This window comes from Phascolarctos cinereus, unplaced genomic scaffold (genome assembly GCF_003287225.1).
Source record: "Phascolarctos cinereus isolate Bilbo 61053 unplaced genomic scaffold, phaCin_HiC Scaffold_726;HRSCAF=1367, whole genome shotgun sequence".
In the NCBI taxonomy this organism is placed as follows: domain Eukaryota; kingdom Metazoa; phylum Chordata; class Mammalia; order Diprotodontia; family Phascolarctidae; genus Phascolarctos; species Phascolarctos cinereus.
Genome location: NW_027556098.1, coordinates 419,593,218 through 419,618,394, shown reverse-complemented (window position 1 = coordinate 419,618,394; position 25,177 = coordinate 419,593,218). Strand labels below are relative to the sequence as shown.

The window sequence follows — 25,177 nt, the reverse complement described above, 5'->3', positions numbered from 1 at the left end:
CCCTACTTCTGCAAAAAAGATCTAGAGAAACAGCTAATTGGGTGCTCTGTTGCAACCCAGAGGTGGGTTGAAGATATAACTTAGATGAAGAAGGGTGTCTGTGTCTGGGGTGGGGTGGGGGGGTGGACCAAGCAAGGAGTAGTGTGAGGCCTGAGGCCATGTTGTGGCAGGAGGCAAGAACTGGGACAGGTAGTAAATATGCGTGCAACTCTGATCTTGTAGAGGCTTTTCAAATTTAGCCACCCACGTGGCCTGAAACCTTCCACTGAAACCACAGCACTGGAGCTCATGCGTAAGGCGAGCCTACAGTTCTGTTGCTGTGAACCTATAGAGCCTTCTAGCTGTAACCAGCAGCTGTCTATTGGTGCTCCAACTGATGAGGATGGGATCTAGACCCCAAAAAGGTGTTCCCCCTGAGGCTATAATCCCATCAACTGGCCTTTCTTTGTGGCTACACCCAATCTCCCAATTCTCTTTACCCTTAACCTAGCCTGGACCTCCCTATGTCCCCTGCCACTTCCTACCCTTAATCCTATCTAGGCTCTATTCTCCCTTGGCCATCCCTGGAGTTCTATTACCTCCTAGACTACTTGGCCACTCCTAGATCCCTCCCATAGTCTTTCTGTATATAAGGTCCATCTCATCTCCATTAAGATGCTCGAATTCTTATGATCTAGCCATGGCTCAGATTTTCACAATCTAGCCAATAGCCCACGGATGCTCAGATTCCTTAAGAGTCTAGCTAATATGGCTAATCTTCAATAAATGCTGTTGACTGAAAGAAGGCTTGGGTCCAATTCTTTCAGGCAGGACCCAAATTCAACCCAAGCCTTCTTTCAGCCAGGGTCCGAATGTTGTGATTTTGGCATTCCAGCACCCCTAATCTCCAGACCTCATCAATTCCAAAACATCTTCAAGCAAAGCCTCAAAGAAAAACACATCTTAGGTAAAAGTTCAACTAGAATTCCGAGGAAGAAATTAAGCCAGAGTTTGCTGTTTTTTTTTCCCAAAGGAAATGTATATAGAGAATAACATTGACTCTCAGTGTTTTTTGATGTGAACAAAAATCACCTTCATCTGCTAATTACAGTGATAGAATTAAGGAATTTAAATCTATGCCACCAAATGAAATCTGGGATCTTCTCTAAGACAGGAAGATAAAGAAACTTTGATCTGTTTTGGTCAATTTGAACAGCTCATTAAATGGTTAAAGATAAAGATCAAAGCACAGTACTTTGCACCTAGTAAGGCTCAAATGTTTCATTCAGTCCTGAAAACTGATTTGATCTTTGTCTATATTCTTTTATCTTTACAATGAAACCATGGTATTTTGTGCCTCTTTTTAAAAGTAAAGTTTAGTTCATTAAAATGAAATAAGTTTAGTTGAGTTTTCCTTCCTTTGGTTTGATGAATGTGACATTTTTAAATAAATATTCGACACATGTTCATCTTAAAAAATTTCTCTAGGTGCACATCCAAATGAAGTATCCATGAAGGACATGTCAATCTAACTCACTGATAACAAGAGAAATGAAAATCAAGACAACTTTGAGGTTTTGCCTCGCTTAATAAATTGGCAAAGACACAAGATTGGTCTGAGATGAGGATTTTTGGATCAATGGGCATATTACTGCATTTTTAGTGGATTTGTGAGCTTGTCCAACCATTCTGGAAATCAATTTGGAATTAAGCAAAGAAAATGGCTACAATGTTCATATGCTTTGACTCAGAGATCCCCCTTCTAAGCAAATAACCCAATGAGGTCAAGAATCAAAAGAAAAGGACTAAGTCTAATAAAATATTTATAGCAGCATTTTTTTTTTGGTGGTAAAGAACTGGAAATATAGTAGATGCTCATGGACTGGGGAACGGCAAAACAAGTTGTGAATCCAGAGAGACTGATGTGGGATGAACATAGAGCTCACTAACCAATATAGATTCTAAAAAGAAATGTATAGCAGCTGAAAATGAAAAGGGTGTGTGTGTGTGTGTGTGTGTGTGTGTGTGTGTGTGTGAATTGAATGAAGCAATGACACACAAACACATATAGACTTTCTCTCTCTCTCTCTCTCTCTCTCACACACACACACACACACACACACACACACACACACACACACACACACACCAGTTAAAGTAACTAACAGCTCTAGCCCTGACAGCTTTACCAGGGAGAATGTCTCTATTCAAGCAATAAGCAATCAAAGGTATTTAACAGATGTACACTGGTCATGTCCCTGTGAGTTTTCTCTAAAAGAGCAAGCCAGTTCAAAGCTGGTATAGAAAAGTATTTCACAGACTTTTTTTTTAAAGGCAATTGGGGTTAAGTGACTTGCCCAGGGTCACACAGCTAGTGTGAAGTGTTTGATCTGAGGCCAGATTTGAACTCAGGTCCTCCTGACTTCAGGGCCAGCTCTATCCACTGTGCCACCTAGCTGCCCCCTTTTTTTTTTCTGCAGAATTTTTTGAGGGGATGTTCTGTACCCGCTGTTCTTACTAAGTAAATATCTGAATAGCCAGACGAGTCTATGGCTCTATTCTCCCAGGCCCAGTCTCAGTTACTCAACACTGGCACACTTAAAGCTTAACCTCACCCAATTCTCATTAGTACCTGCTACCAAAATTCTCCTGGCAAGGTGGTTACCTTCAGAATTCCTGGTTCTGAGAGGTGCCAGTCTTCACGCCTTGCGCAGTAGTTAGATTTTCCTGGATAATCTTTAGAACACCCCCTTTGTGATTGGTCCGTGTTACTTGGCCCCATTGCTCTACCTTGGAATTAGGGTTACCGCTGAGTAGATCTTTTGTCTACAAATCCTCTATAAGGCTGAGCTCCCAATGGCTCTGGGGAGCCAATCAGCGCATCTGGATGCTGCCCCAGGGGACAGCAAAGTCTCATGAGAACCCATCCCTGACCACACCTCTGTCCACTGCCTCAGGTTCTGTGCCTGGCTGCAAGCATCAGCCGCCATTTGGATCTACCCACCCTAGCATGGTCACCCTCTGCCATTCACCCAAACTTCACTCCAAATCTGGACAGTGCTGTCCCTAACTGAACACTCATTAAGCCAGTCGGCCAACCGATATCAATTAATTATCAGGAGGAAAAACACAGCTGTGGCAGCTTGTGAGCTATAGTACTGGAAAACCCTCTGCCTTTCCATCAGGGTTCCTGAGAACCTGGAGGTAGCCATCCCTGAAGACCTGCCCCAGTGCTTAGTGGGAGTTGGGACAATAGCTCCAGAGAGGCAGCTAGGTGGCACAGTGGATGGAGCTCTGGCTCCAGAATCAAATCTCAGATACCAATTAGCTGTGTGACCCTGGGCAAGTCACTTAACCCCTATATGCCTCATTTTCCTCGTCTGTAAAATGGGACTAGTAGCAAAAGGAGCCCATTTAGGGGAAGATGGGATGATGGTAACTGACAAGAGGGAATACAGAACTGCTTGCTTCTCATTCTTCTGGTTTTTTTGTTTGTTTGTTTGTTTTGAGCTTGATAGGAAAATAAGCCTTTAATCTGAAGAGAAGGAAGCAGAGGAGAAGCAGTCACTCAGGAGCATCGTGGCCAGCTTGGTGCTGGTCCCAGAAGGGAGGGGAGGCGTTCTGATTCAACTTGATTAGACAGTGAGACATCATCAGAGCCTCTCGGGGAGAGCTGTGAGAAGGCTTGAGCCATCCTAGCAGGTCAAAGGTGAGCAGGGTTTTGGGCAGGCTTCCTTTGCCCCTTCCCAGCAAGGGGATGGCCCCACTCTTCCCAGATGGTGAGGCCGTCACAGGAGCAGATCTGCTTGGGGTTCTGGAAGAGGACCGCAGATCGAGTAATGATGCCACAGGCTAGACTCTCTCCAGAGTTTCTGGTGACTTTGGAGAGCGGGTGTCCTCCCTGCCCCAGGTCATCTTCATCTGCATCAATGACCAGGCTTTGGCCGATGATGTCCCACACCTTGAGCCGCTCGTCCTCTATTCTGAAGGTTGCTCTTCCATCACCATTGGCATAGATGTTCCACAGATCTCCCAGGTGCCGGTGGGTGTCCTTCGGTCCTCCATGGGGCATTCCTTCAGGGTTGAAGTGGTCTCCACAGCTGGCACAGTTTTGGGTCAAGTCTTCATACTGATGGACATGGAGGCCACGGGGCCCAGGCTCCAGGCCATCGATTGTCCCCTCAATGAGGCAGCACTGGAGGGACACTTGTAGGAGGCTCAGGACTCCCTGTACGGCCCCAGGCTGCCCCAAGATGGCCATGACCGCTCCCAAGTTCTGAAGCTTGTGGCTGCCCATGCCCTTGAGCACCGCCTTGCACCCCATGCTCTCCAGGACACTCTGCACCTCCTGACTGGGCAAGGTGGTGGTCACCAGGACACTCTGATTCTCCAGGTGCACCTCCACTCCCTGGAGACCTGCCATGCCATGCAAGGATGTCTGCACCTTCTCCATGCAGCTCTGGCAGCTCATTTGCACAGCAAACTCCAGCTGTGGGAGACAGCGCCATGCTGGTGGGGCAGAGCTATCTCATTCTTCTGTTTTCTTTGCCAAAGAGAATGATCATCACTCCAAAAATGATAGCCACCAAATGGCTGGCAGAGAGAGCTAAAGGGATCTTAAGACAGGGCTTAGCTTTCCTTGATGAATTCAAGACTCTGGCCCTGATCAACTCTATCCTGGAGCCCTGAAAGAAATGGCAACCATGAACTATTGAATCAGTGAATATTTGAAAGGTCATAGAAAACCGGAGGAGAGGCAAAAGATTGGAGAAGAATGAGTGTCCCAATTTTTTAAAAAGAGGAGAGAACAGAGTCTACAAATTCCATGTGGAATTAGTGTCCAATCTCACTTCTTTTGTGTGCACGTAGAGAACTTGAAAGTTCTGTGGGTAGACTGAGTATTGTTAATATGAAGAGACAATGGGGAAATGATTGTTGTCCTTCATACTTGAAGAGGTCCAAATGGTGTCACTATATCTGGGTCAAGGTACAGTATGTCCAACTGTGGCTGATCAGACCAGCACAAACTTGGAAGGCTCTACCACAGGTCAGACACAAATAGTCCATGTGAACATTTGGGGTGGATCCTCTAAATTTCTGCATCTCATGTTTCTTTTAAGCTACTGCAATTCTGCTTTACTCATAGAGCACAGCCCCTTCCCTGATGCTGGGCAGTCCTGTGCCAGTGTCTCCCATGTCTCACAATTGATTGCAAAGTTCTTCAGAGAGACCTTGAGAGTGTCCTTGTATCACTTCTGACCTCCATGTAAGTGCTTGCCTTGTGAGAGTTCTCTGCAAAATAGTCTTTTAGGCAAACATACATTTGGCATTAAAACAATGTGGCCAGCTCATCCGAGTTGCCCCGTAGAGCTTGAATGCTTGGAAGTTTAGTTCGATAAAGAACCTCAGTTTCTGGTATCTTATCCTGATCTTCAGAATCTTCCTAAGACAATTCAAATGGAAGTGATCCAGTTTCCTGGCATAGCTCTGATAGACTATTCAGGGTTCACAGGTATACAACAATGAGGCTGACATGATGGCTCTGAAGACCTTCAGTTTGGTAGGCAGCCTAATACCTCTTCTCTCCCACACTTTCCTTTGGATGTTCCAAAACACTGAACTAGCTCTGGCAATGCATGTGTCAGCCTCATTACATCCCTGGGAAGTTTACTGCCAGGGCGGGTAAACTTATTCACAACATTCAAAACTTTCCATTTGCTGTAACTGAGAGTTCCATGTATGGATGGTATAGTGATGGCTGATGGAGAATCTATATTTTCTTGATGTTTGTTGTAAGGCCAAAATTAGCATAAATGACAGACAACTGAGCCATACTCTGTTGCATTTAAGCCTCAGAGGCTGCATTGAATGCACAATCATCTGCAAACAAGAAGTCATGGACCAACTCTCCCTCCACTTTAGTCTTGGCTTGTAGCCTTTTCAAGTTAAATAATTTACTGCCAGAGCAGTAGCTGGTATTGATGCCATTTTCATCCTCATTGAATGTGTCCAACAACATCATGGAAAACATCATACTAAGAAGCACAGAAACAAGCACACAGCACTGCTTTACTCCATTGGTGACTGGGAAAGCAACAGAACATCATCTGCTTGTCCAGAAGCCGGGCAAGCATGCTGTCATGAAATTAATTTACAATACTGATGAATTTCTCTAAGCAACCAAATTTTGCCATGATCTTCCACAAGCGCTCACAATGGACAGTATCAAAGGTCTTGGTCAGATAGATGAACGTTGTGCACAGACCTCTGTTCTGCTCCTGGTACTTCTCCAAGAGTCCTTCAGCAGCAAACATCATATCGACCATTTCTTGGCCCTTTCTGAAGCCGCACTGGCTCTTGGGTGGATGGCCATCTTCCAGGTGAAAGATCAGTCTATTAACGAGGACTCTGGCAAGAATCTTGCCAACGTTGACTAATTGACTCCCCCTTCCTCTCCTCCCTGCCCCTCTCCCCCAGGTAATTGTCATCGGACAACCTATTTCCTTTTCCTTTATCAAGACGGACATTGGAGGCATCCTTGGATTTCTAGGGGATAACCTCCTCTTGCTGGAAGATTTCAGTTTGCTTTTGTACAAGCAATAGACTCTCCTCCCTACCTTGTAAATGTCAAATGGAATAGAATCAGCACCAGGTGCTTTGCCATAGGAACCTAATGGCATTCAAAATCTCTTCTTTAGTTGGAAGTCTGGCTAAAGAGGAATTGACTTCAACCTGAGGTAAATGATCAATAGCTTTGGCACTGATTAATGACAGTCTGTTGAGAATACTATGGAAGTGGTCAGGCTTTCTCTCTGGGATTCTGTCCTTAATGTGGTTCCATCAGCACTGAGTGGTTGAGACGCACCATAGGTCTCTGGCCCTAAATATCTTTCAGGGAATTATAAAAATGCTTTAGATTGTTGCAATCATTGTAAAACTGAATTTCATATGCCTTCTTACTGAGCCAAGAATCCTGTATCTCTCTAAACTTCACTTGGCATTTTACAAATCAGCCTGCTGGTAGATGCTGTGGAGTTCTTGTTTTTTCATTTAGTGGCTTCTGAATTTCCCCATCATTTTCATCAAATGAATCTTAATTTTTGCAAATGTCCTGGCCCAGATGAGTGAATGCAGTGCTGTACAACAGATCTCTGGAAGATGCCCACTCCTTTTCTGCTCCATTGTTGCCAACTGTGTTGGCTCAGCTTTCCGTCCAAGTTAGCAACAGACTGTTTATGTAGGGAGAAGCACTCTAATCTCTTGACGTTAAGTTTTCTGGTAGTCATATTGCTTTAGGGCCTCCACTTATGTTGAATGTGAACGTCTGCCTTGGAGAGGATAAATCAATGATCAGTCCCGCACTCTGTACCACACATCACCTCCTTCACTCTCACATCCTGTCTGTCTCTTCTCCTTACAAACACATCGTCTGTTAAATGCCAATATTTGCTGAAAGGGTGCAACTGCAAAGTTTTACTGTGTCTAGGTAAACAGAAGGTAATGTTGGTGATGAGAAAGTCATGAGATGCACAAGTCTTCAGTAGTAAGTGACCATTGCTGTTGCTGTTTCTGATTCCATTCCTCCCAAGGACTCCCTGCCATGTCTGGTGGTCTATGCCTATGCTGGCATTAAAGTCTTGCAGAATTATAAGCTTGTCCTCTTTTGGTACATTGACAGTGAGGGTCTCCAGGTCTTCATTAAATTTTTCATTTGACCTCATCAGGGGTCATCGTGGTGAAAGCATAGTCACTGATGATGGTGGAGTGATGTTTTCCTGCAAGTAGCAATCACATTGTCATGAGCCTGTCATTCACTTCTTTTGGGAGGCCTACGAGCTTGTTGACTAGATTCGTTTTGATTGCAAAACCTACACCAGCTTTCTGGTGCTCCCTTTCACTGCGGTCACTCCAGAAAAACATGTATCCAGCTCCAACTTCAGTAAACCGGCTTTTATTGCCAGCCTTGTTTCACTCAGGGCTGCTGTTTGAATGTGATACCTGCTGAGTTCTCTCACAACAAGAGCTGTTTGTCTTTCAGGTCTACTGCATTTTGTGTTGTCTATAAGTGTGTGCACATGCCATGTACCAATGGTGAGTGGAATCATCTTTGCAAAAGTTTTTGTACATTTTTTATTTGTTTCAACCACAATGTAGGCTGCCCACCTGCTATGGTAAGCAGGCCAGGGTTGGGTAAAGCAGACAATTTTTAGAGCACCTTTTCTTTCCTTCCTTCTTTCCTTCCTTCTTTCTTTTTCTTTCTTTCTTTCTTTCTTTCTTTCTTTCTTTCTTTCTTTCTTTCTTTCTTTCTTTCTTTCTTTCTTTCTTTCTTTCTTTCTTTCTTTCTGCTTTCTTAGTTTATCTATCTATCTATCTATCTATCTATCTATCTATCTATCTATTTATTTGTCAAGGCAATTGGGGTCAAGTGACTTGCCCAGGGTCACAAAGCCAAGTGTCTGAGGCCAGATTTGAACTCAGGTCCTCCTGACTCCAGGGCCACTGCTAAGTACACTGCACCACCTAGCTGCGCTTAGAGCATCTTTTACATCCTGTTTCTTATACTAGGAGGTAAGCAGTGCAGTCCTTTAAAAAGGTTGTTCAGACACCCAGGGGGCTGCCGAATGCCACTGCTGCTTCAGTCCAGTGAGAAACGACCCTGTGGCCTGGGCCGCCTGCGTGCAGGATTGTGACTACAGCTCCTGGTGGATCTGCACCTGCTGCTTTGTCAGTAGCTGCCACAGTACCCTGAGGAAGGTAAAAATGGTAAAATGGTACAGTGATGTCTTTTAATTCATGCATAAATTGGATTTAAGTGAGGCAGAGTTGCATGAAGTCATCGGCCTCACTCTCTCTTCCAGTCGTTGAAGTCCGGGGGCAAAACAAAAGTCAAGATGACTGGTGATGGCTCGGGATGCCTAACCAAACTCTAGGCACTCCACAGCTCCTGCTCCCATCGCCTTCATGATCCCTTGTAACAAATTGTTCACATCCGACTATTTGGCCAGGGGAGTCATCACATGCTTGGGGTAGACACCCCCTAACTCACTAATAAGTTTGAGGCCCATCGGTTGCCCTCAACTTGGTTTAGCCCATCTTCCCAAATGGTTTACCGGAGTGTGGCCACCGCACATGCTACAGCTTCATGGAGCCACAGGTGAGAGCTGAGTGGCAGGTGGACACCAAAGATAGATGAGCATCCCTGAAAAGGGCTCAGTAGCCCTCACACCAGAGGTACTAGCCTTCCCTGAATACCTGTACACCCCAATGGGGAAATAAGTTCCCATGCAAAGAAGACTGGGAAAAAATATTTGCAACAAGTGTGTCTGCTGAAGGTCTCATTTCCAAGATATATAAGGAACTGATTCAAATTTGTAAGACTAAGAGTATTCCCCAAGGTCAAAGGATATGAGCAATTTTAAAAGGAAGAAATCTAAGCTACAAATAATCATATTTTTCAAAAAAATAAAGGTTAACAAATTAAAGCAACTTTTAGGTTCTTACATCCATCAGACTGACAAAAGTAACAAAAGAAGAAAATGAGCAATTCTAGGGGGTACGCATACATGGTCACACCCATGCATCTGTTGGTGGAGCTGTGAATTGGTGCAACACAGTACCACTGTGGAGAACAATTTGGAGCTGTGCCCAGAGTTACCAAACTGTGCGTGCTCTCTCAGACCCAGACACACCACTACTAGGTCTATAAAAGAAATAAAATTTAAAAAAAGAAAGGAAAATAGTTTACTTGTACAAAAATATGTGTAGCAGCTCTTTTCATGGTATCCACAAATTGGAAACTAAAAGGATAGCTTCTCATTGGGGAATGGCTAGTCAAGTTACAGTATATGAATATAATGGAATATAGTTGTACCGTAAGAAGAACAATTGTAGAGGAAACTGGGAAGATCTCTATGAACTGATGCAGAGCAAAGTGAGCAGAACTACAATGATGCAATGATAACAATGTTAGCTAGCCAAACAACTCTGAAACACTTCAGAACTCTGATCAGCCCAGAAGATGGACTACACCACTTACCCCCTGCCAGAGAGGTTATGGACTCCAGATGCAGAGGCATAATGTTTTTGACATGGCTAATGTCAGAATTCTTTTTACCACACTATGTAGCTATGCATTGAGGAATTTGTTTGGGGGTGGGTTTTTTTTTTTAGTTGTTGGTGTGGAGGAGGACTGGGGGATGAGATTAATAAAAGAAAATGCTCATTACTTGAAAAAAGAACAAAATAAAACCAATGATAGCTAAGAAAGAAATGTGGCTGGAACAGTTGCTGTTATAAAGTAGGACAATGGTCCCCATTTAGTACTGCATGTGGTAGCGAGAGCCTGGGAACATGGCCGATGACTCCAAAGAGAATGTAAGCTACCCCGAGTAAATATAAACAGCAAAAGAAGCTCCAACTGAAGATATGAGAAGATTGAAATACTACTGCATTGTTGGTGGCATTGTGAACTGATCCAACCATTCTGGAGAGCAATTTGGAACTGTGCCTAAAGGTCTATAAAAATGTGCATACCCTTTGACCCAGTAATAGCATTTCTAGGGCTGTATCCCAAAGAGAGCATAATAACGGGAAAAGGACCCATATGTACAAAAATATTTATAGCAGCTCTTTTTGTGGTGGTAAAGAATAGGAAATTGAGGGGATGCCCATCAATGGAGGAATGGCTGAACAAGTTGTGGTATATGAATAATGGAATACTATTGTGCTATAAGAAATGATGAGCAAGCAGACTTCAGCAAAACCTGGAAAGACTTGTACGGACTGATGCTGAGTGAAGTGAGCAGAACCAGGAGAACATTGTACACAGTAATAGGAACATTATGCAATGACTGACTTTGATAGACTTCTCTCTTCTCAGCAATACAATGATCTAAGACAATTTCAAAAGGCTGATGACGGAAAATGCTATCCACATCCAGAGAAAGAACTGTGGAGTCTGAATGCAGACTCTCGTGTGTGTGTGTGTGTGTGTGTGTGTGTGTGTGTGTGTGTATCTGCGTGTGTGTTTCCTTTCTCATGGTTTTTCCTTCGGTTCTGATTCTTCTTTTACAACATGACTAACGTGGAGATGTTTTATATGATTGTACGTGTATAGCCTATATAAGATTGCATGCCGTGTTGGGGAAGGATGTGGAGGGGGAGGGGGGAAAATGTAGAACTCAAATCTTATAACAATGAATGTTAAAAACTAAAAACAAATAAATAAAAGAAGCTCCAACTTTCCCAAGGGAAAGCTTACACATGACCCTGGGCCATGCCTGGCATCTGCATCCTTGTTCTGTTTCTATATGATACCTGGCCCGACCTGGGGCTGGTGCTGGGATCCATGATGTCACTTTGTCCTGAAGCTGCCCAGGATGACTGACCTCTTGTAAATAAACTCCCTCAATTAACCTAATTAACCCTAATAAAATCTATTAATGCCAGGCTGGCATGGGCCCCTCCTTCGGTATCTCAGGATTCTCTTGGGTGCTATGGTACCCTACAATTAGCATAATTAGGGTGGAACAGATCTGTACCTTATGAGTCCTTGTCCCTAGAATCTTCTAAGCACACCTTTGTCATGGTGTCCCACCAAACATACCTTCAGCAATCTCCCAACTCTGCATTCTCCTCTCCCAGTGTTACACGATTTCCCACTGGTTTTGCAACTCTGTACCATCCTCTATTTATCCTATGTCTCCTCAGTACAGCTGCATTCCTGGGTAACTGGTCTCAAAGTATTGCTGTCCATGTTTTAGTGTCAATGTAGCTGGAAGCGTCCAGTGAAATGTCTCAGGGATTTGTGCTTGGCCCTGTGCCGGTTGGTATTTTTGTCTATGACTGGGGTAAAGGCAGTGATTACCTTCTCATCAAATCTGAAGACAACACTAAAGTGGATGGATGGTGGAATATGATATTCCATAAGGCAAAGGAGCTTGGATTACAACCAAGGATCAACTACTCAGCGAAAATGAGCATAACCTTTCAGGGGAGGAGATGGACATTCAACAAAATAGGGGACTTCCATATCTTCCTGGTAAAAAGACCAGAGCTCAACAGAAAATATGCTCTTCAAATACAAGACTCAAGAGAGACATAAAAAGGTAAATGGGACAGAAAGAAACAACATGTTATTAATAAGGGCAAACTGTTTACATCCCTACAAGGGAAGATGCCACTTGTAACTCTTGAGAGCTGTATTGTTATTACACCATATTAAAGAGGTGTACATAAAAGGGGTGGGTATAAATTGACTTTGATGTAATGATGAAAAAAAATCTAATCAAGTGTGTTAAATGGATCCAAGTAAGTGGATTAATCTGATCTAACTAAGGAAATGTACTGAGAGAAAAGGAGAGGAGGAGGCAAGACAAGGGTAAATTACATCACAACAAAAGGCACAAAAACCTATTCCAGCAGAGAGAAAGGAGGGAGGAAGATGAGTATTGTTTGAACCTTACTCTCATCAGATTTGGCTGAAGAAGGGAATAACATAATCAGTTAGGTATAGAAATCTAACATGCCCTATAGGCAGTAGGAGAGAAAAGGGGAAAGAAAAGGGAGGGAGGATAGAAGGGAGGGAAGAAGTAATAAGGGTAAAAGGGAAGAAAAGGGAGGGGGCTGACAGAAGGGAGGTGGGACTGAGGAAGGCAGTGGTCAAAAGCAAAACATTAATGAGGAGGGAAAAGGAGAAAGAAAAGTATAAACGGGGCGAGGGGGAAGGATAGAGAGAAAGACAAGATAGAAATATATAACTGTGCATGTGATATATGAATGTAATGGAATACTATTGTGCTATAGGAAATGATGAACAGGCAAACTTCAGAAAAACCTGGAAAGACTTGTATGGTTTGATGCTGAGTGAAGTGAGCAGGACAAGGAGAACACTGTGCACAGTAACAGCCATGTTGTGCGATGACTAATATTGATAAACTTAACCCTTACCAGCAGTAGAAGGATCTAAGACATCTCCAAAAGCCTCATGATGGAAAATGCTATCCACATCTAAAGAAAGAACTATGGAGTTTGAATGCAGATCGAAGCATACTATTTGCTATTTCTTTTCTTCTGTTGTGTTTTGTTTCCTCTTTCTGGTGGTTCCTCCTATTGGTTCTAATTCTTTCTTACAACATCATTAATGTGAAAATATGTTTACTAGGAATATATATGTATAGCCTGTATCAAATTGTGTGCTGTCTTGGGGAGGGAAGTAGAGAGGTAGGGGGAGAAAAATTTAAAACTCAAAAGCTTATGGAAGTGATTGTTGATAAATCAAAACAAATTAATAAAAAAGAAAAAAGAAAAAAAGTGAATGGATGGGGAACTCATTGAACAAAGTAGCATCTGAAAGTTCAGGCTAGGGCCAGCTGGGTGGCACAGTGGATAGAGCACTGGCCCTGGAGTCAGGAGGACCTGAGTTCAAATTCTACCTCAGATACTTACTAGCTAGCTGTGTGACCCTGGGCAAGTCACTTAACCCCCATTGCCTCCAAAATAAAAACAAATCAAAAAAAAAAGAAAAGAAAAGAAAGTTCAGGCTGGAGCATTGCACTGAGTTTAATAAGATGAAATTCAGTAGGGATAAATGCAAAGTCTTATTCTGAGGTACCAAAAATCAGGGCAGCTAGGTGGCACAGTGGACAGTGTGTCAGGCTTGGAGTCAAGAAGACTCATCTTTTGTTTGTTTCTTTGCCTCAGTTTGTGTCCCTACTGCCCAGGGAAGAGCCTGGCACATAGCAGGCACTTAAGAAAAGCTCGTTGATTGAGTGAATAAGGTTTGTGCAAAGAAAAGTTCTACCACCTAGCTCAGGGTATTTGGAGGACTTAAGCTCTAGCAAACTTTTGGGACTTGTTTGCATTGACTCTCTAGCTCTGGAAAGAGAGGGAAAGAACATGAGCCATATCTTGGTGTGCACTGATCACTTCCCAAGGTATGCATGGGCGTCCACTGAACCAGGAGACAGACAGCTTCTAGCCCTGCTGAAGAACTGTGGGAGAAGCTTCTCAGAGAAATGCTAGCTCTAGTATGTCTCAAGGTCTTGTGACATTCAAGGGGACCCACAGCCTGAGCTTTAAAGTTTCTGATTGCTGAATGTGTTAAGAACATTGAGCACTGGGCAGAAACTTCAGAGAAGTCAACAAAGGGCATTTCCAGCAATGGTGAGCTTGGCTGAGTTAACTGATTAAATCATTCCACCCCATTTCAAGTAAGTGATAAAATGCTGCCTTGCTGCTGCTGTTATTAAGTCATGTCTAACTTTTCACGACTCCCTTTGGGGTTTTCTTGGCAAAGATACTGGGGTGGTTTGCCATTTCCTTCTCCAGCTCATTTTACAGGTAAGGAAACTGAGGCCAACAGGGTTAAATGACTTGCCCAGGGTCATGCAGCTGGTAAGTGTCTGAGAACAAATTTGAACTCCTGTCCTTCTGACTGCAGGCCTGGCACTTTGTCCACTTTGCCACCAAGCAATTCGATCTTATGCAGATACCTTACTCAGATGAGAATAAAACATCTCAATCAACCATAAGCTTTAGATCAAAGGAACACAAGTCAATTGGACTGACTTTCTCCAGAAAGAGTGGATTAACTAAGAAGCTTGGGAACACCCTGTGGTAGCTGTGGAAAGCCAGGGTGCTAGTTCAGAACTAAAGCTATTTGGGGCAGCCAGGTGGCATGGTGGATAGAGCTCTGGCCTTGGAGTCAGAGGACCTGAGTTCAAATGTGGCCTCAGACATTTGACACAGACACTAGCTGTCCTGGGCAAGTCACTTAACCCGAATTGCCTCACCAAAAAAACCCCCAAAAAACTAAAGCTACTTGAGTAGAGAAGTTTGGATGTTTTGGGGATGAGTGAGGAGAGGAGGCTCACCGGGCCTCACTCCTTTCCATTTTTGGTCTCTTTTCTTGACCCTTGACCTCAGGACAGCCTGGTGAACCACCCATCTTCCCCATCAATATCCTAGCACCACCTTGGATTAACTGATGACAAACTGGGTAAATAATAACAATAACAACAATAATAGTAACAATAATGGCTAGCATTGAGATAGCACTTTAAAGTTTGCAAAGAAGAGATAACAGTTATCTCATTTAATCCTCATGATAACTGTAAGCAGGAGTATACTGGGAAATAGTTTTTTGTTTTTTAATTTTAATTTTTTTCCTACTTAATAGTATTTTTTCCCAATTACATGTAAAGATAGTTATAAGATTTTGAGTTCCAAATTTTTCTTCCTCCCTCATTCCCCTCCCCCTACCCAAGAAGGCAAGCAATCTGACATAGGCTATCCGTGTATCCATCCATATTAAATGTATTTCCATATTAGTCATGTTGTAAAGAAGAATTAGAACAAAAGGGAAAAACCATGAGAAAGAAAAGCACAAACAAATAAAAAGAGAAAATAGGAAGTTTTGATCTGCATTCAGACTCCATAATTCTTTCTCTGGATGTGGATAGCATTTTCCATCATGAGTCTTTGGAATGGGAAATGTTTTAGCAAACAACTCCCCCCACCCCCCAAAAAGTGAACAGAACACACTTTTAAGTTTAATTTGCATTGTTAGCATTTTCTCCATCACTTTCTTAAATCTAGATAACCAACCAAACAGTAAATTAAAAGCTGATTTTTGTGATGTTTGCCAGTTTGAAGTATAAATGCTCACACTGAAGATTTAACAATCAGCTGTCTTCAAGCCCAATATAATCTGGCTCCAGAACACTCCTACCCACGAGGCAGGTGCTATTATCCCTATTTTACAATGAGGAAATTGAGGCAAAAGTGAAATGACTTACCCAAGGTCACACAGCAAAAAGTTTCTGAGGAAGGATTTGAACTCAGGTTTTTCTTCCTGGTTCCAAGTCCAATGCTCTGTCTACTTTGTCAGCCTCTACAAAGAACCCAACAGAAAGGGAGAATAAGGGAGAAAAGGAGAACAAGCTTCTATGTAATGCTTACTGTATGTCAAGCACTGTGTTAAGAGCTGTTTACAAATATTATTTCATTTGATCCTCACAACAAGCCTGGGAGGTAGGTGCTATTATTATCCCCATTTTACAGTTGAGAAAACTGAGGCAAACAGCAATTAAGTGACTTGTCCAGGGTCCCACAGTAAGTGTCTGAGAACTCAGGTCTTCCTGACTGTAGACCCACTTGTCTGTGAACTATGGTGCCACCTAGCTGCCTCAGGAAACATCTTAAAGATTCCATCAAAGGGTTTTCCAGGAGCTGTGAGCCAGTGCTTTAATCTCTAAGCATGAGCCCACTTTTCCCTGGACTCTGTATGGACTTTTGGGAGAGTGTGAGGGATCTCTTTTGGGGGGATGTTTCATATCAGCTATTCTTACTAACTCTACCTTAGCAAATACTCTTTTCTAAAAGCTGCCCAAGTCTAACATCTGACCAACTGATAATAAACTGACAGTCATGAAGGCAGCACACTGGTTGGGGCTCACGAGCACTAAAAAGACACACACACACCTCGACCTCTTAGAACTTCTTCTAGAATGTTATGGGGGAGATGTAGCTGGCCTTGCTCTAGGGGACCTGATTGATTGATGTGTTTGGGAGTTAGGATAAGGAATCCTGGCTATTATAAGGGCTATACTAGTATATGTGTACAACTGCCCAGGACACTCCCACAGACTCTACCATGTCTATCTGTTGACTTCTGCTTTAGAGGCTCAGAAGAGGAGGAGAACGTAAGTAATCATAACCAGTTTGTCTCTTGGCTGAGAAATCAGCTGAAAAAAAAACCCTTATCAATTAGCAATGACTTCAACTCAGCAGGGCTTGAATGGTGACAAATGCAGGGGAGTGAGCACAAGTTCAAGAAAGTGTAGGCACTTTATTGAGAAGTGAGGAGATGAGGAAAGGGTTTTGTGACTTGGTCCTCCCCCATTTCGATTTTTCTTGTGAGTTTTGTGCCCTACAGAGAGACTGCCTATCTACAACCCATCTAAATCTTTCTGTGTAAGTGATCTCTCTTGTTCTTTCCCATTTTAGTATCAATTTAGGAGAGAGACAGACAGAGACAGAGAGACAGAGAGAGACACAGAGAGACATAGAGAGAGAGAGAGAGACAGAGGCAGACAGAGACAGAGAGAGGCAGGGGGAGAGGGAGAGGCAGAGGGAGAGATAGAAGAAGGAAGGTGGGAGGGAGGAAGGAAGGAGAGAAAAGGGAGACAGACAGCAGACACAGGGGGAAATGGAGAAGCACCATGGACAGCATGTGGTTGCTGCCCAGTGCTGTGGCGTTTGTGATACTGCCTACTGTGCACAGAGCTGCAACCTTGATCTGGCATGGAGATGTAAGCTATTGGTTGAGATTCGGGGTAGTGTGCGTGCCAGAGAGAGTTCCAGAATGCTTTGGATGATCAGCTATCACGGAGCAAGGAGTCACAGCGGTGAGCTGCCAGGCAGGGGTATAGCCCTTTCCTCCCAAGCTACCTTTGCCTCTTGGTTTCATCTTCAACTCCTTCCCCAACCTTTCTCTTCATGTCTTTGGGAGTGTGGAGGGTGGTCAGGAAAACTGGTGGGAGATAACAGGACTGAATAGTTCGCAACAAGTACCTTATGTTATGCCTTATCTTTGTGTAATAAGGCATGTGTGTGACACTCTCCCAATATGTATTTTTTTTCAGATAGACAAAATTTTCAAATCAAAATTGGTTAAGTTTGTGTTGACACTTTAACTACAATAAATCTGATTTAAAAATTAAATTAGGAGCAAACTGCTAACATATAGCAATATATAGGCATACATAGCAGTATTTCAACAAAGCAGTATATAATCAGTGACACTCCCATTTATACTTTTTTTTATGCCTTGGAAGTACTTCATAGATCTTCTAAATGTATACAAATTAACCGGTTTATTCAAGCTCCAAACTGTGGAAATGTCTACAAAAAATGTGACATGCTTTCTAAAGTAATTGAGAAATCCTGAAATATACACAAACATATACAACCTAAAACATTGCATCTATAAGTATTGCTGTTGCTTAAACTAGTGAACTGATATTATGCTTCATATCTTACCAGTAATTTCTCTCCTCATTCACACTTGTACAATGTGAAGCACACATGTGGATTTCTTGTGGGAGTATAATACACAAAAAGGGTGATGAATGGGAAAGGGAGACCCCAAATTTGGTAATGAGGACTCAAGGGCAGAGATGAAATATTTTATTATTTTAATAATTTTGGACCATATTTCTCAGGGATTACGAATCAGGTACCTTCACTGTTGTGAAGGATATGACATTCTATGGCCCTGTGGTTCCACTCATTACTCCTGTAATTCTGCATTTCAGCCTGGGTAAGCCTAAACTCCCTTCCCTGATCACCATTTCATGCTCATATCCATCATGTCAGCTTCATCCTTCTGGTGGGTGTCTCTATCTCATTTTCCCCTACCCTCCCATTATGGGAACCCCTGTGTTATTTGTTTTCACGCTGTCCATTATATTACATCTTTGCCATCTTCCAGACTGACCTGTGTCCTCCCCTTGGAAATTGCTCTGTATATATTTTGTTCTGTCTAGCAGTGATATAGGTTATATGGGTTTTATGTTGAGCTGATGAGCAAGGTTATAAGGGTAATGTCACTCCCTCTTACTCCTTTGTGTGAGTGGTACTACTCCTTCTCAGACATAACCAACCCTCCTCTGCTGTGGAGGAGTGGTTTCCCATCCAAAACAGTCTCAAGAAAATGATGGGAAGAAGAGGTCAAAGGCCCCCCTCCCAACGCCAGCCAATACTATATAGTTTCCTCCAATCAAAAACTATCACTTGCCCAGAAATATATTTCTCTGAGAGATAGAGAACCATCTCTATAAGCATGAAGTGCAATGCCCTGGGAAACGGTAAGAAGGGATCAATCTCTCTACAACTTGAACCCCTAGCCAGAGAATTTCTCTGCAAAATATATATTGCAGTTATAAAATTAATTTTCTTGTACTTATGATGAAAAATGCTATCCACCTCCAGAGAAAGAACTAATGGGGTCTGAATGCAGATTGAAGCAGCCCTTTTTTTTTAAACTTTCTTTGTTATTCTTGTGGTTTTTTTGGTCTGTCTTTTCTTTTGCAACATGGCTAACATGGAAATGTTTTGCATGATTGCACATCAAATTGCTTGCCTTCTCAGTGAGGGGGGAGGAAGAATTTGAATTAAAAACTTTTTAATGAATGTTAACATTTTGTTATTGTGTAATTGAGGAAAAATTAAAATTAAATGTAAAACATTTATTTTCTCTCTCCTAGGAACTCTCCTCCATTGTTTCTCTTCACTACATTTGTGCAAGGATACATAGTAAGGAGCAATGCACTGGCTAACCCTGTTTATCTTAAAACCAACTTTAAAGCAAGGTGAACAGGCAAGTAAAGAAAGATTCAAGAAATTGGACAAATTTCAGGAACAAACCCCCAGTATCCTGGGATTGATGTGTGAGGGAAGGCATCACTGGCTCCAGTCTTGGTAACTCAAGTGGGTCTGGTCTCCTAGTGTCTGCTGCATATTGCTTATGCATGACTAGATTACGTAGCCACTGTCCTGGAGTTTGATGTTAAGGATCACATGCCTGTTGGTCTCCCTCTGTGGCTCCCCAAGGTACTTCTCTCCTTCCCTCCTTTTCTCTCTCCCTTAATAAATAGTTATTAAGTTCCTACTATGTGCCAAGTATTACGTTAAGCTCTGCTCAGTCCTTGTCATGCCACTAACCCTTTCCTCACTTGCCCTGGTGCCCTTGTGCTCCTTCTGGTGATGGCACTCTCACTCCTGGACTGCCCTCTACCTTAGGCTAAGAAGAGGATAGGTCTGTGAGTCATATCCCCCCCCTTCCACTAATCCCCAGGTTATGTCAGTTTCTGAGGAGACTAAATAAGGGAATGCTAGAGATTTTCACTTGCTAGCTGTTACCATCTCCAGGGTCTTGTTATATTTCAAATCAAGAAGCATTTACCAAGCTCTTACCAAGGGCCAGGCACTGTGCTAAATACTAGGGGTACAAAGAAAGGCAAATATAGTCCCCACTCCCAAGGACCTCACAGTCTTGCACATGTGCATGGTTTACCCTGAAGACATGGAACATCTCATCTGCCTATTTACCTCCAGTGTCTAAGTGCACAGCAGTTGCAGGTAGGCACTTAATAAATGCTTATCAGGTTTCTAGATAGAGAGCAAACCAGTCTCTCATTGGTTAATTATTATAGCGTCAAACTGCTTTGCCTGACTTCCCCCCTCTTCTCCATTGTAAAAGCTTTTTTCTTGCTTCTTTTATGTGAGATAGTTTACCTCATTCTACCTCTCCCTTTCTCTTTCTCCCAGTACTTTCTTCTCTCACCCCTTAATTTTACTTTTTAGATAGCATCCCTTCATATTCAACTCGCCCTGTGCCCTCTGTCTATATATACTCCTTCTAACTACCCTAATAATGAGAAAGATCTTATGAGTTACAGATATCTTTCCATGTAGGAATATAAACAGTTTAACTTTAATAAGTCCCTTGTGATTTATCTATCCTGTTTACCTTTTCACGCTTCTCTTGAGTCTTGTATTTGAAAGTCAAATTTTCTATTTAGCTCTAATCTTTTCTCAAGAATGCTTGAAATTCACCTATCTCATTAAATATCCATTCTCCCCCCACCCCCACCCCCGGATTATATTCAGTTTTGCTGGATAGGTGAATCTTGATTGTAATCCTAGCTCCTTTGCCCTCTGGAATGTCATATTCCAAGCCCTCCAGTCCTTTAATGTAGAAGTTGTTAAATCTTGTGCTATCCTGATTGTGGCTCCATGATACTTGAGTTATTTCTTTCTGGCTGCTTGCAATATTTTTTCCTTGACCTGGAACTCTGAAATTTGGCTGTAACATTCCTGGCAGTTTTGATTTTGGGATCTCTTTGAGGAGGTGATCAGTGGATCCTTTCAATTTATATTTTACCCTGTGGTTCTGGAATATCAGGACAGTTTTCCTTGGTAATTTCTTGACAGATGATGCCTAGGTTCTTTTTTTGATCATGGCTTTCAGGTAGTCCAATAATTTTAAAATTATCACTCCTGGGTCTATTTTCCAGGCCAGTTGTTTCTCCAATGAGTATTTCACATTTTCTTCTATTTTTTTTCATTCTTTTGGTTCTGTTTTATGATTTCTTGATTTCTCATAGACTCATTAGCTTCCATTTGCTCCATTCTAATTTTTAAGGAATTATTTTCTTCAGTGAGTTTTTGGACCTCCTTTTCCATTTGGCCAATTCTTCTTTTTAAGACATTCTTTTCCTCATTGGTTTTTGGACCTTTTTTACCATTACCATTTACTATTTATTATTTTACCATTTTTAAGGTGTTATTTTCTTCACTATTTTGGGGGGGTCTCCTTCACCAAGCTATTGACTTGTTTTTCATGATTTTCTTGCATGACTCTCACATTCTCTTCCGAATTTTTCCTCTACTTCTCTTACTTGATTTTCAAAACCCTTTTTGAGCTCTTCCATGGCCTGAGACCAATTCATATTTTTCTTGGAGGCTTTGAATGTAGGAGCTTTGACTTTGTTGTCTTTTTCTGGGTGTGTGTTTTGATCTTCCTTGTCACCAAAGTAAATTTCTATAGTCAGATTTTTTTCCTTTATTTATTCATTTTCTCAGCCTATTACTTGACTTTTTAACTCTTTGTTAATGTAGGGCTCTCCTTACAGGATGATGGTGAACTGTCCCAAGCTTCAGGGGTTTTGTGCAAGCTGTTTTCAGAGATACTTCTAGGGACCTGTAAGTTTTTAGTTCTTCTGAGGTAGTATGATCTAAGGAGAGATGTTTATGCCTTTCCTGGCCTGTGCTCTGGTCTGTGAACAACCACAAGCACTCTTTTCTGTCCTGAAACTGGGAGGAGGGTTCTCCCTCCATTGTAGCCACAAGCTCTGCTATGCCAGTGCTTCTCCTCACTCTGGGACTGCCACCCAAGACTGCAACCCAGATCCAAGTATGGGCAAAGCAACAGAGTCCTGCCTCAGTGCTAGCAAAGACAGCCCTGTCATCTCCTTCTGACCAGTTGTTCAATCCCCTTGCCATCTATGGGCTGAGAGCTCCAGAAGCAGCCACTGACTCTGCTGATTCAGTGGCTCCCAAGCCTGCTCCTGGTTTGCTGGTGCCAGGACTGTGCTGACATTGCACTAGACTGTGTGCTGCTCTCACCCAGGTGGAACAGACCTTTCCTGCTGACCTTCCAGGTTGTTTTCGGGTCTGTGGGCTGAGAAGTCTGGAAACCTCCCCCGCTGCCAGGCCTGGGTTTAATGGGTCTGGTCTGCACTGGCGGACCTGTGCTGAACTGTACTCCTCTCTCAGCCTGGTGGGACAGACCTTTCCTGCTGACCTTCCAGGTTGTCTTGGGCTGGCAATTTGTTTCACTCTGTCTTTTTGTAGGTTCTGCTGCTCTAGAATTTGTTTAGTTATTTTTGAAGGTATTTGGAGGGGTTTGGGGGAGAGCTCAGGTGAATCCCTGCCTTTACCCTGCCACCTTGGCTCTGCCCCCTGGACTGTGCATTTTTACTGGACAGCAGGGGGAGAGCTTCAGCTTTGGTTCCAGGAAGAAGGTAGGCAGGCAGATTGAATGTCCCCAGTGCTAATTCACTCCCCCGGACTTCTCTAAGTAGAACTCAAGGACATTTTGCATGCTCTTGGCACTCTCTAGTCTAGGGTAGGGGCATGATGAGAGTTGAAAGAGATTTTCTCTCCCCCAAACCTGGATGGAAAGATGGTTGCTGAAGTAAAAGCAAAGATGTGGGGTACCTCTAAGTGCACAACTCCTTTGCAGGGAAGAGGCTGACTAGAACTCTAATTGAACAGAGAACCAGAAAATGACCATAGCTGGTGAAATCATCAAATGACAGCTGCTCAGCAGATAACCAGCAGATGGCAGCGTGGTAGAGAAAGCAGCCCAGCAATTAACACCAACAAGTCCTAGTTCAGAAAGGAGATCTGACTCAATAGATGTTATCACTGACTGGTAGATAGCAGCCAGTGATAAAAGACAGAGAGGGAGTGGGATGCAGGTACTGAGAGTGAGGTGCTCTAGTTAACTCTTTTTCCTGCAAAAGATTCCTCGCCCATAGGAGATGTGCTAATGTGTGGAAGAGCGTGTATATTGGGGAGGGGTGGAGTGGAGATTTTCCTTATTTACTTTGCTACTCTGTTTAATTGCCTTTTGTTTCCAACTTGTCCTGTCGTTTTGTCTGGTTGTTAAAGAGAGTCAACAGCAAGGGCTTCCAAACTGTGGTTTTAAATACCCAAAGAGTGCCTTGAACTTCATATAGCTTTCAAGGGCTCATGGTTCAATGGAGCCCAGGTTACAGATAACCCTTGTGTAGAGGTAGATCACAGTTTCAGAGATGGGTCTCCAAGTGCCATCTGGTCCAATCCTTAGCTGAGGGGAATTCCTACTTCAAACTATAGAGTGATAATCTGGCTTTATCCTAAAGACCTCCAAGGAAGGGAAGCCCATTACCTCTCCGTAGCCCATTCCATGTAGGGCTGGGGAACCTTTAGACTCAAGGCTCCCTGCACTAGTGAATGGCTTTAATTGCTAGGAAGTTTTTGAATAACTCAAATGTTTAATCTGGAAGCTCCCATCCTGTGTGACTCTTGCCCATGTTCTCCCATGTTTGCCTTGGGGTGGTGAATCCAACTTCCTTGAGGGTTTTTCCTGACACCTGAAGGACGTTGTGGACAGGAGGACGTTGTGGCTATCCACCTGTCCTCCCTCACTCTCATCTTGTGACTGGCCTGTCTTTTCTTCATATACTACATTTCTTTGTTATCTTTTACACCTGTTCCCTGAAGTCCTTCACTGGTTACATGTTGCAGGCTTCTCACACCCATTATGCACCCTCAACTGCCCTGTGATAATCGTTTTCTAATTCTTCGGAAACTGGGTAATTCAATATCTCACTACCATACAACAACATTGGTAGAACGATGGTATTAAAAACAGGTTTTTGCTACCATTGGAAGCTAGGGATGATTAAGAACTTTGCAATTTTCTAAAGGCAATCCACCCTGCTTTCCACCTCCTGTTTAATCCTGGATCCCACATTTTCCCTCTGCACTGTCTTAAACAGACAATGTTGGACAAATTCATAGGAACAAATGAACTTATATCCTTCAGTAAATATCTCTAGGTCACGGAAAATTTTTTTGTAGTTTGGCCTTCACTTCTCTCGTATGTCAGTAGACTTACATCATAGTTGCCTATGTAAAAAGTATTTTGCTACTAAATGGTGAATTGACAGGAAAGACTAATTCAAACTCTAGCCCCTAAAATTCAGCCCCAGGAATCCAGAACAGGGTTAAAGGAAGAAGAGTGCTGATGAGGGGTAACATCTTATCCATCTCTGACATAAGCAGCCCATCCAGAGCCCTAGACTCAGTCATAAACAGAGCCCAGCCATATTTTGTCCAAATCAGCCTGTCAGACCAGATTTCATCCCAACTTCACCATCATCTCACCCCAACAGGTGAATGTCTATCCAAACACAAACTCAGTTATCCATCATTAACCAACCCCAGTGCCCCTTTGGGAACTCAATCTTATTCAACATAACTCAAGCCTGATATCTGGGTTCAGCTGCAGTCTACTCTCACCAGTCCTTATCTTCCCTGAAGGTCCACCCAAAGAACCCATCCTTGGTATGGTAGGAAAAAAGCTGGTTTGGTGTCAGAAGACCAGCAGGCCCTCTGGAACTCAAGTTAGCCCCCCTGAGCCTCAGTTTCCCTATTTGTAAAATGATAGAATTGAACAAAACCCTTCCTTTCCTTAGCTTCACCCTCAGCCCATCCACATTTGTTTTCATAACATCCATAGAACAAACTTCAGCCTCATCCTACCCTTAGCCAGATCCTTGGCCATTTGACTTATTTTTTGGGGGTGAGGGGTGAGGCAATGGGGGTTAAGTGACTTGCCCAGGGTCACACTGCTAGTAAGTGCCAAGTGTCTGAGGCCAGATTTGAACTCAGGTCTTCCCGACTCCAAGGCCAGAGCTTTATCCACTGCACCACCTAGCTGACCCACCTTGGCCATCTTTGAAGACCTGACTAGGGCCCTCCTCAGCCCCCATCTTTTGCTCCAGTATTGCTCCAATAGAATGGAAGGCCCCTTGAGGGATCTTCACAAGGTCTTGGACAGGGTTTGTGGCTGACTAATAAA

General features: G+C 43.0%; 1 protein-coding gene across 1 annotated transcript; it reads right to left on the bottom strand.

Moving 5' to 3' along the window:
- Positions 1–3,682: 3,682 nt before the first annotated feature.
- LOC110219864 (copper chaperone for superoxide dismutase-like) lies at positions 3,683–6,296 on the bottom strand. Its single transcript, XM_021003580.1, has 2 exons — positions 6,171–6,296; positions 3,683–4,468 (listed from the first exon to the last, which is right to left on the bottom strand). Exons 1-2 carry the CDS (start codon positions 6,294–6,296, stop codon positions 3,683–3,685), a joined length of 912 nt encoding a protein of 303 aa, XP_020859239.1.
- Positions 6,297–25,177: the final 18,881 nt, after the last annotated feature.

Coding starts and splice junctions, on each gene's coding strand:
- LOC110219864 (XM_021003580.1), bottom strand. CDS start 6,296: ATGATGTTTGCTGCTGAAGGACTCTTGGAGAAGTACCAGGAGCAGAAC. Junction 4,469..6,170: donor AGCGCTTGTGGAAGATCATG/GCAAAATTTGGT, acceptor TGTCTCCCACAG/CTGGAGTTTGCTGTGCAAAT.